We start from the raw sequence: 11,172 nt of genomic DNA on the forward strand, positions 1-11,172 counted from the left end.
CTGGGAAAATATACAATATACAGTGAGGGAAATGGGGTGGGGGGGTGGGGGGGATTCAGATTTTACAGAGGCCAGTTTCGGATGGCTGCAATTCGAAACTGGCCTCTGTAAAATCTGAATCCCCCCCACCCCATTTCCCTCACTGTATATTGTATATTTTCCCAGTGCTTGTATATTTTCCCTTTTTTGCTTCCCATATGATGAATTCCTGTTGTTCTTTAACTACATAGAAATGTCTATTTGTATGTCTCTAAATGGTTGTATGTCTTTAAATGTTTTGATGAATTGAACAATGTGGACCCTGTTGTAAACAAGTGTAATGCTTAATTGGGTCGTCCACTCACAGTTGACAGTCTTTGTATTGAGTTTGTGCTTAAAATGTACTGTAAATTCTACAAACTGTTAATAAATATTTCAATCAATCAATCAATCAATTCCACTTTGAGAACCATTGCCCTTGCCCTACAGGCTACAGTAGCCTATAGCCTACTGTACATCTACACTCATCATGATCATAGTGCTTAATTTTCCAATGAACGTGTATGTCAAACACAGCAAATAAAATCTAAAATGTAATGTGTAGATGTAAATACAGCGTTTTGTCTCGGCTCTTGATTCTTTTCCGACTATTTTCCAAACGACCAAACTTATTATAAAGCTCTGACTTTGATATAACAATGCCCTCTTGTGGTTGTCACTGTCAGTGTCACACAAACACATGCATTGCACGCACATAAAGGCACATACACATGTAGTAGTAGCTGAATGACAGACCTATTAAATAGCTATTGAAAAGGGTATGGTCACAGGTTTGAACTGCATGGCCAAATTGTGTCTCTTTATAGACGGAGCTTGAAACAGAACCTGTATTCTCAGTTGAGATTCTGGTTGGTTTACATTACTGTCAGTGGTCAGGCTGCATTCAGGTGTTATGGCAATACCAAAATAAGTCGGAAGTCCATGAGCCAGAGCTCCAAATTTGAGCTATGATTACCTAATCTGAGTTCCCAGGAGTTTAAACTAAAGTACCGTATATGATGACCCTTCCACAGGAGTTTTTATTTATTTAAATACCGGTATTTACTTATCACACATTCCTGTTTGTTATTTTCACCTAGGTGAATTGGATGACACATTTTAAATTCACATTTAAATAATTATGCAAATTAGGCATTATATAGGAAAACATGCTAGATTTTGTATAACCTTCCAGAATCAACATTTGACATACATACATGACATAACATTGACATACCTGTATACCGTAACCCAGAGAATGGTGACGACAGGACTCAACTGCTTCAGTCTCCTCAGTTTAGGCTGATGGTGATGCTGCCCTTCCAAAAGCGTCATGACTGCATCCCCATATGCAGATAGACATTTTATTACAAGACTAAATAAGAGTGGAATGAAACACATTTCTATTCAAATCATCTTGACACAAGACATTCTAAGCATGAGATCCAAATGTGCACCAATCCCTTTCTCCTTGAAAAATCGATTGATTGATTGATTGATTTTATTTGTTGAGAACAAGATTTGCCTCTGGGATGGAGAAGATGTAGGCCTATGTACTGTAAGTAAAAGTTGTATTAACTACAGCACTTGAGTAAATGTGCTTTGTTACTTTCCACCACTGCAGTGTGTAATGCAAGATAAAGCAAGTGTAGTCGCTCTGCAAATACTGCCTAGTAAAAAGCAATATTCTCCCCCTTTTTACGCCAATATGATTGTGTGTAAAATGTAAAAGCCAGCTAATAAACAAGAGGACAAACACCAGACCTGAGAACTATTAGTGGGGAGCGGAAATACGTAATTCTTTAACTTCTGCAGTTGTCACATAATGTCACAAGACAGAGCCACGGGCAACGAGACAGACAGACAGAAAGTAATGCAGTAATATAGAAAGATTTTTAGAATATATTTAAAAAGAAATGTTCAGTAATGTATTGGTTACTGTATTCCGGTAATATATTACGTAATATATTAAGTTACGTAGTGTTAGTTAATCAACACTGCTATTGACTGACATAAAGTCAAGTGCATTGCAATTTGCACTTGATACTATCTTGGGGTATGGTGCGAATGTTAGGAATGTACTAGAAAGTGTGGTGATGAGCCTCAGAAATAGTTTATTGTTATGCAGCATAGAGTATGTCACTTTTTTTCTTTTGGTAAATTGTATTATGATAAAACAAACAAATAAATTATGTATACAATATTTAAATAACTGCCAAGTTACTTATTTGTTTTGTATTAAAATACGTCAACAGGCCCAAGCAACCTAAACCGATTACCGTATTTTGTATAAAGATTTTTTGATCATACCCTGAAAATATTCATAGAGGACCATATTTCATCCATAATTGCATACTGGTGTCAATATGTATTTCATGTTAACATGCGGCCAGAAATTTCACAAGCTGTCTTATAAAGAGTAAAACCTGAACATTGCAGACTGCACTATGATTACAGCAAAGCATCGTATTCGTAATTCCAAGTGCATTGTATTTGCATGTTGAACAAAAACAAAGCAATAATACCTCTTGGTCTGTATTCAAAGCAAAATGAAGCACTATATGCCTAAAGCAATTTAAGCACTATACAACAGCTAAGAAAATCAGATCAGACACACATCTTGTAACGAGAGGGTTTCAATGTGCACTGTGTGCACTCCAGCCTGCGCAGAGATTTTGTACCATGCAATGCAGTAGTAAAATAAGTAAATTTCAAAATATGTCTCACAATCAGAACATATAGAAATCAGTACAACTCTCGCAACTCATACAGGATGTCCTAACATGACAATGAAAGACAGAAAAATACAAATTCTTGGAATCAAATATAACATGCATGTCAAAGCACAACATCAAAGGTTGTCGAAACACATTCAACGATGCATTCAAACAGAATCCTCATTGTTAAGCTAAATCTGTGTGTAAAAGTGTTTACACTGTGGACAATTTGAAAGAGGCATATGATTATGACATATAAATTGGACACATCCATGGAAACCCTTGTACGTAGTTCATATTCGATTAGGTGTTGTGTTAGATGTATAAGTCTGTTCAATCACTTAAGGTCCCTGCACACAGTTTTTTGGATTTTTAGCTGCGTTTCTCCATCGGTTTTCCGAAAAACGCGTCCAGTGTGCAACCACCTTTACTGTGGTTTTTATCATTTCATTCTAAATTTACATTTCTGGTTCTAGTTTGACATCACCAAAACATCCTGTCATATTATTGTTTTTAAACCATATTATAAGCTTGAAAACATAAACTCAAAGCCTACAGTCCGAGCTTCGTAGCTTTGCCTGCCAAGCACTATAAACCCATTTGTTTTGCACACTCAGTGTGACTAATATGTCCCTGAGCTTCCTGTGTGTGAGTGAGTCTGTGACTGAGCAGCTGTCTGCAGTGGATCAAGAAAAAACAAGTGACTAGTGAACACCACAGAGCTCAGATCATATAGACAGAGGGGGGGTCAGTCCATTCACTTGGCACTAAATAATATCCATAACACAGTGTATGGCCTTTGTCTCAATCCAGAGAAGATTCAGTGACACTTTAAGTTTCCACCTGAAGTTGTAGCAGTCAATTTCACTGTTTCACTCCTTCACTATTTTCTTTTTTTGTTGTTGAATGGGACCACATTTTTATAGATCCATTCTCAAGATGAAATCATGTATGTCTTTACTTCTGCATTCTTTATTTGTTTATGGTACTGATTTGTGGATGAACTGTACTTACTCTCCATTGTCCATTCTTGCAAATTGGTTTCGGACTTGCATGGTATTCTCGTCCCCAGAATGGAAAATATCACAATTTGGAAGCAGGGAATGAATTGTGATGAGAATCTCCGGTTGCTCACAGTGGGTCTCTTTGAGTCTGTACTCATCAAAGTTCGTTCACACAAAGTGGTGGCACTGGCAAGCGTAGGAGGGGAGGACTCGGGAGAACATCGACAAGGAGAGAAGATTTAGAAATAGCTACAGCAGCCAGAATTCTCCTTCTGTACATCAATTAATTCATGGATCTGAAACTTGGGTTCGTTGGACTGTTGGACTGAACTGTGTTTGAGTTCCCTGCAGGAGAGAGAACAACATAGTACAGGACCAAAAAAGCTAAATGAGCACTTGACCCAATGTCAACCGTAACTTATAATTTGTCCTAACTAATGCTCATTATAAGATGCCACTATTGAGAAACCTGCCTAACAGTTAATAGTCCAAGGCTAATAGAAACTACAGGCTTCCTTTTCCTGGAAAGTTAGCACACTATAATAGAAACATTATTGTTCTAGCAAAAAAGGAAGTTTGAAATCTTGTTTGAAATTACCAAAGTTGCCTATTGATGATGTCACTGGTAGGCAGGTTTCTGAACTGTCCAAGAGCAAGTAGATGGAAATGGTGCCATATTATAATAACCATTATTAAGATAAGGTTGAAAATGGGCGATGTGCTCCTTTAAGGCTTTAAATGAACACTTCAATTAAATTCTTTGGGCAATATTGTCTGAAAAGACAGTATTTTATATATTGTACTGACTTGGCCACAGTAGTGAAAACCAGTTCCACATTGGTTCCGGTCTTGGCACTGGTCTCCATGAATGCGACTGAATACTCCTAAGTATAAAGAAGGAAAAATCAATAATAGAGCATTGCAGGCTTAATTAAGTGGTTTATATCTAGTGGTACAGTATGATGGTGTTGCACACAGCCAATCTATAAGCTCACAATGCATTGCAATGTAATACGTCGTGAGCTTGTAGATCTGCTTTTTTTTTGGCCCATCCTGGTTTGTAAATATAAACTCACTCTGGCAAGCTTCTCTCCATCCTCTCTTCGGATCACTCTCTCTCCTACCATGTCAGCCTAACAGAGAGAATTACAATAACACATATACCTACTGTATGTACAGTGTGTTCTATTACTGTAGCAGCGTGGGGATATTTGTACAGGAAGTGTTTTGAGGACGAAAAAGATGAAAATGGAAATAATCCAATTGTTGCCTTCCAAGCATTCCATGATACATACAGTCTCTCACCTTGTTTCCTAGCAACATGATGACTATTTCTGTCTGAGCATACTCATGAATCTCAGTCAACCATGCCTAATGAAAAGAGATAATGAAGAAGAAAGAAAGAGAGAAAGAAAGAAAGAAAGAAAGAAGGAAGGAAACTTCAGCTTCCTCAGTGACATGTCATGGCTGAGCCACATGCCTGAAACCCGATTTATATTACGCTGTATGACATAAATTTAAAGCTTGTGTGAGCTTGTAGATTGGCTATTTATAGCATACAACAATGTAGTATGAAATAGGCATGACTCAATCATGACTCACTCACCCTGATATTGTCAAAGGACGATTTGCTGGTGATGTCGTACAGCAGGAGTAAAGCTTTATAGGATGAAGAATACAACACGAATAGATTAATAACATTAAACATTAACAGTAAAATGTTTTGTTTAAAGAAATCTCCCTATAGGTAAAAGTACAGTTGTTTGTCAGTGATTCTCCTCACCCTGTGCATCCCTGTAATAGGCATGTGTCACACTCCTGAACCTTTCTTGGCCTGCTGTGTCCCAAATCTGTAAAGACAGTGACGACAAGTCGACAACATCTCCATAATTATAGACGAATCCACAGAGGGCTGCCCTGGGCGCAGCCATAGCTGTGGTGTACCATTAAGTGCAGCTTTACACCGCAGCACTGATTACACATGCCAATGTGTATTCACATTGCCACTGATAGGGACACCAAATATCATCTCAAATGTGTAGCCCTAGCACAAAACGATTTGCCACCTAAACCTAAAATAAAAACCCTAAACCTAGGCCAGAAATAAGTCACTGTTTCAGAAATCCACTAAGTGTCCACAAGGAAGTGATTTACTGACCTGTAGTTTCACCTTAACATTGTCCACAGTCACCACTTTATTCTGCGGGAGGCAGCAAATAGAGGAAAATTGGGACAGGTGTTAGAAGCCGGACAATGTCCAATTTATTTGTAACTACATCAATGCAAAAATACTCGTACACCAACAGAGACACATATTGTGACTGTCGGGCAGAAAACTTGTATGTCTAAAACTGTTACTTTTCGGGAAATGGAAAAAATAAGCTGTGTTCCAATGGAGCCAATGCAGTTATTATTTGGTCAGCAGCTCTCATTAATACTTTCCAATTTTCATTTGTTTAATTTTTTTGGTCTTTTTCTTTTATGTAAGGCATGTGTAGAAAAATAAATCCACGGACAAACTTACTTTACCACTTTCAATCTGTCCCCACTTTGGGCATGTCATTAAAGTAGCTAAGGCAGCCAATGAACAAGCTCGCAATGTGTTGTATCGCGATGCGTTGGGAGCTTGTAGATCAAATAGATTAAATAATAATAGTGTTTCTGCCCGACAGTGTCGATATAGAAAAAACATACATAGGCCTACACACCGTGAAGCCGATGCCTACAGTGGCTGAAAAGGAGCCTGGGATGAACTTTCCCTGGTCAAACTGCACCAACAGCGACGTCTTTCCCACTCCACTGTCACCAACCAGGATAGTCTGTCACACAAACACATGCACGCACGCACGCACGCACACACACACACACACACCACCACAACAATACACAGTTGTCCCCAATATTCTGTCACAAACACACCATACCGGTACATTACACTACCGGTAGTCATATTCAAATACATTTCAGTTTTATATAATCTATACATGGACAGAAATAATGAATGCATTTTGTCCAATGACTAGCCCATCATGACGACCTTCATCAGGCATCATGATGCCTGATGAAGGTCTGACGACCGAAACGTTGCTCAATAAATTTAACTCAAGTGAAGACAGTGTGCGGGATTCTTTTTTCTCTACTTCTCAGTTCCAGTTATCCGACACACCTGTCCATTGTAGGTGTGCAGGAGGACTTTTTCTTATAGTCCAATGACTAAGCGAAATGGACCAGTAATGAGCCAAACTGGATGATTCATACAAGCTCTTGACAAAGTAACAGGCTAAACACTGACAGAATGTGATACACAGCAAGTTCAAGGACACAGACAACCTTCATGGTATGCCACTGTATGTATAAAACACAGCATGAAAGAACGTGCTGCTTGTCACCAGGGTTCCCTATTGTACTATATGAACATCAACAGATTCTAAAGCTTTCATTGTAGTATTAATGCATCACTTATAGTACATTTCAGTTAAGAAAAACAGTATCAAATGAGTACACATGCATGAACTGTGAGTTGACGAGAGGTTTGTTTTTTAACACACACACACACACACACACACACACACACACACACACACACACACACACACACACACACACACACACACACACACACACACACACACACACACACACACACACACACACACACACATGCACGACATGTACACGCACATAAACAAGTAGAAAAACTTTTCAGTAAAACTATGGAATATCCTCCTTACAAGTTACAACCTAACATTAAAACACAGAGTCCATGTTTTTTTAATAAAATTAGTGTAAAAGAAATTCTTATACTGAATCACTGATGTGACCATGGCCTACGTCTCAGTCTCACACACATGTACATTTGTAAACTATACTATTTATCTTTGAAGAGTCTGAACTTTTACTTTTAGGTTGTAATTAAATAATCTTCAAAAGCCTAACTAAACAAACACACACATTTTAATCATTCTTGGTTTAGGAAGGCCACTCGACAAGCCCTTTTTTTTTGCCTTTCCATCAGTTTTGATTTTTTCCTTTCTATTTAAATGTATTTAGTCTTTTTCTCATTACTTACCATGTTTTAAATTGTATGTGCAAATAAACTAAACTAAACTAAACTAAACTAAACTAAATTTTAATTAAATTTTAAACTAAAGTTGAATTTCAAAAGGGCTTTGGGATAACAGAATGGACATCAGAGGGGTCAGTCAATAGAACTATGGTGCTCATTCTATCTCAATGGGATAGTTACAATGTTTGGAACTACAGCCCATAGCACCCTGCTTTGCGGTGAGATCAAAGTGTGTCGCGACTCTCTTCTTCTGCGGCTCTGGTGCCAGGCTGCCAGCATGCTGTAATGACATCATGACAGCTTCTCTCCATGACAACAACTGGACTCCAAGGAAGGAGGAGCCTCTGAACTCTGGAGGGCAATCAAATCAAATGATCTCTTGTCCTTTCCCTGTCTGTTCATGCTCTCTCTCTCCCAGGCCCTGTACACACATATCAGACGAACATGCTCTGTGCTCTGTGTTTCAGTTTCATGGCCGCCTCAATGCTTTTCCAATGGAAGTCACATGGTTTGACCAAACACTTGTGTTTGATTGCCCCTCCCCCCATCAAACACAAGTGTTGGTCAAACCACGTGACTTCCATTGGAAAAGCATTGAGGCGGCCATGAAACACATACGGCACAGAGCATGTTCGTCTGATATGTGTGTACAGGGCCTCAGGGCTGAAGTGGTCAATTTATGTTTTGCAACCGCAATGAAAATCTACAAAGTAACTAAAGTTTTTAGAGTAATATTTGTCTCTGAGATACATGGAGTAGAAGTAAAAGTATTGAAATTTGGAAATACCTATCTGAAACTTGAATAATTTGCACTAAAGACAGTAACCGTATGCTCCAACTTACACTCCATGTCAAATTCCCAAATTCTCTGTCGTGTTTCCAGCTAATTAGTTCCAGTCCCCAGGGGGGTGTTATGAGCTTAGCTCACTTTTATTTCTAACCCATTGTTATTGCACTAACAGCATCATACCCCTTTCTCACTATAACTGACACACTGACACACACACACACACACGCATGCACGCACGCACGCATGCACGCACGAACACACACACACACACACACACACACACACACACACACACACACACACACACACACACACACACACACACACACACACACACACACACACACACACACACACACACACACACACACACACACACACGTAGCAGTGTAGAAGTAACATCAGTATGTGTTTGTGATGTGTGCACATGTATTTGTGGGGGGGTGATGATGCATAACCCCTCCCCCACAATCTTATATCCACAAACTGTGTAGCATGATGTAATTATGTTCTCTGTAATGTCAGTTGGGAAAGAGACAGCTGTGTTCCTGTTGGCTCATGGATCAACTGAAATCCTGTGATATTGCTGTTGGACTTCAAAACCTATGCTCTTTGTAGGATTATAAATATTTTCCCTTTACAAATTGCTCCAGATAACACCAAGGGTAACAGTCTATTATGTATGTTTCAGGAAAGCTTTAAGCAATTTATTGCCTTTCATAACCATAGTATAGAGCTCTCAATGGAATACTGTTCTCCCCGTTATCTGACTATATATTCCCTTAGTGTTTCGCCCCAGTTCATAACGTTCATGACTGTTGTCTAGGAAATCCCTGATAAATATTAATATGGTGATTATGTATGCTCAGTTCTCATCCTTCAGCATAAATCCACAATCTCATCATTCATAACACAGTCTGCCATCATAAATCAGAGCACCACAAATCTGTATTGGTGTATTTGTAAAATCTGTTCCGGCATCCTATTCAGAAACACTAATCCATGTCAGCCTGTCCACCCCTCTGTCCGTCTGTCCGTCCGTCCGTCCGTCCATCCATCAATCCATATATCCATCCAGGCTTAAGGGTCAAAATGGACTGAAAGGTTTTATGCTCTGCTGTAAAGGAAGCATTAAATTGGACAGGTTGTCCATGCTGTCTTTAGCTATTAAAGAATTAATGAAAACTTAGTGTTTGGTCCACACCCAGACACGCACAATTATGGTGGCCTACCTAGTAGGCCTACTCCTAATGTCAATAACCAATAAACCACTTGAACCCTATATTCTCGGTTGACGCGGGTCCCCCTAGGGCTCTATACTAGCCGGTCTGCTAGTATTTCCATCTATACACCAGTTTGTAGATCTGTTTTGTTTTTGCTGGATGTTCACCCCAGAACAGGGATGATATGAGGGTTCAAGATTTTAAGGGACAGCTGGTCAAAGTGCACACAGTGGTTCTCAAACATCTTCATGTCAAGGACATGTTCATGGACGGTGGACCCCATACAAGATTCTCAGGTTACGTGGAGTAACGTATACGTATACGGGATTCTTAAAAGTTTCTGCCTTGACATATCCAAAATATGGAGGTCTTAGGACCTAGTCCTGACCTATAGAGTCGAAACGTTGCATTTTTGCCTTTAATAAAGTAATGCGATATGTTTCTTCCTCCTCTTTGACGTTTGCCTTGATGCCTTGACATCCAGCACCGCCACCTGGCCTAAATACAGGCAATGAGACAATCTTCTCTGTGAAAAGCCACATGTGAATGCCTGCTGAGTGCAACCGACCAACTGAACTGTATCATTCATTATTCAGGGTCAGCACCATGGAGAGAGCATTATGCATTTTTAGACAAGTCACCAATCACCATTCAAGTTATCCCACAGTACCTTGTGCATTAAATCCTCGTCGTATGCAGGGGCGACGGGAGTCTTCGGGCTCTCCATGGTCTCAGATCCGTAAGTGCTATCGGGATGGATCTCAGGGTAAGCCGTGGTGTAGTACGCCGAGATCGGCTCCATGGATTCCATCCGCTCCATTGTCCTCCCCCGTCTCCACGTTTTTAAAGGAAGAGCCAGAGGAAATGCATCTAGCTACCATTCTGTCCCTCCCCCCCCCACACACACACACACACACACACACACACACACACACACACACACACACACTCGCTCTCTCGCTCGCTCGCTCTCTCTCTCTCTCTCTCTCTCTCTCTCTCTCTCGCAGCCACACACACACACACACACACACACACACACACACACACACACACACACACACACACACACACACACACACACACACACACACACACACACACAGCTGGCTGACTGCGTTTACTTGAGTTGGAGCTCCAGCCAACCAGCTTTGAGCCTTGCTACAATAGCCTCTCCAAGTGCTGCTAGAGTGAGCCGTGTATAGCTCTGCTGTCTCTACAGTCGTGACTCGTGACCAAAACATGTCAGACTACATCAGCACCACACACACACACACACACACACACACACACACACACACACACACACACACACACACACACACACACACACACACACACACACACACACACACAC

The 11,172-nt window shown here is 40.1% G+C and overlaps 1 protein-coding gene across 1 annotated transcript; it reads right to left on the minus strand.

Moving 5' to 3' along the window:
• Positions 1-3,978: 3,978 nt before the first annotated feature.
• On the minus strand, positions 3,979-10,706 carry LOC310874426 (ras-related protein Rab-37-like; the record flags this gene model as incomplete). The annotated part of the gene is made up of 9 exons (XM_083787234.1): positions 10,489-10,706; positions 6,448-6,558; positions 5,898-5,939; positions 5,523-5,589; positions 5,346-5,398; positions 5,045-5,110; positions 4,816-4,872; positions 4,547-4,623; positions 3,979-4,084 (listed from the first exon to the last, which is right to left on the minus strand). Exons 1-9 carry the CDS (start codon positions 10,636-10,638, stop codon positions 3,979-3,981), a joined length of 729 nt encoding a protein of 242 aa, XP_083643360.1. The 5' UTR covers positions 10,639-10,706.
• Positions 10,707-11,172: the final 466 nt, after the last annotated feature.

Source organism: Protomyctophum parallelum (genome assembly GCF_964188405.1).
Source record: "Protomyctophum parallelum genome assembly, chromosome: 17".
In the NCBI taxonomy this organism is placed as follows: domain Eukaryota; kingdom Metazoa; phylum Chordata; class Actinopteri; order Myctophiformes; family Myctophidae; genus Protomyctophum; species Protomyctophum parallelum.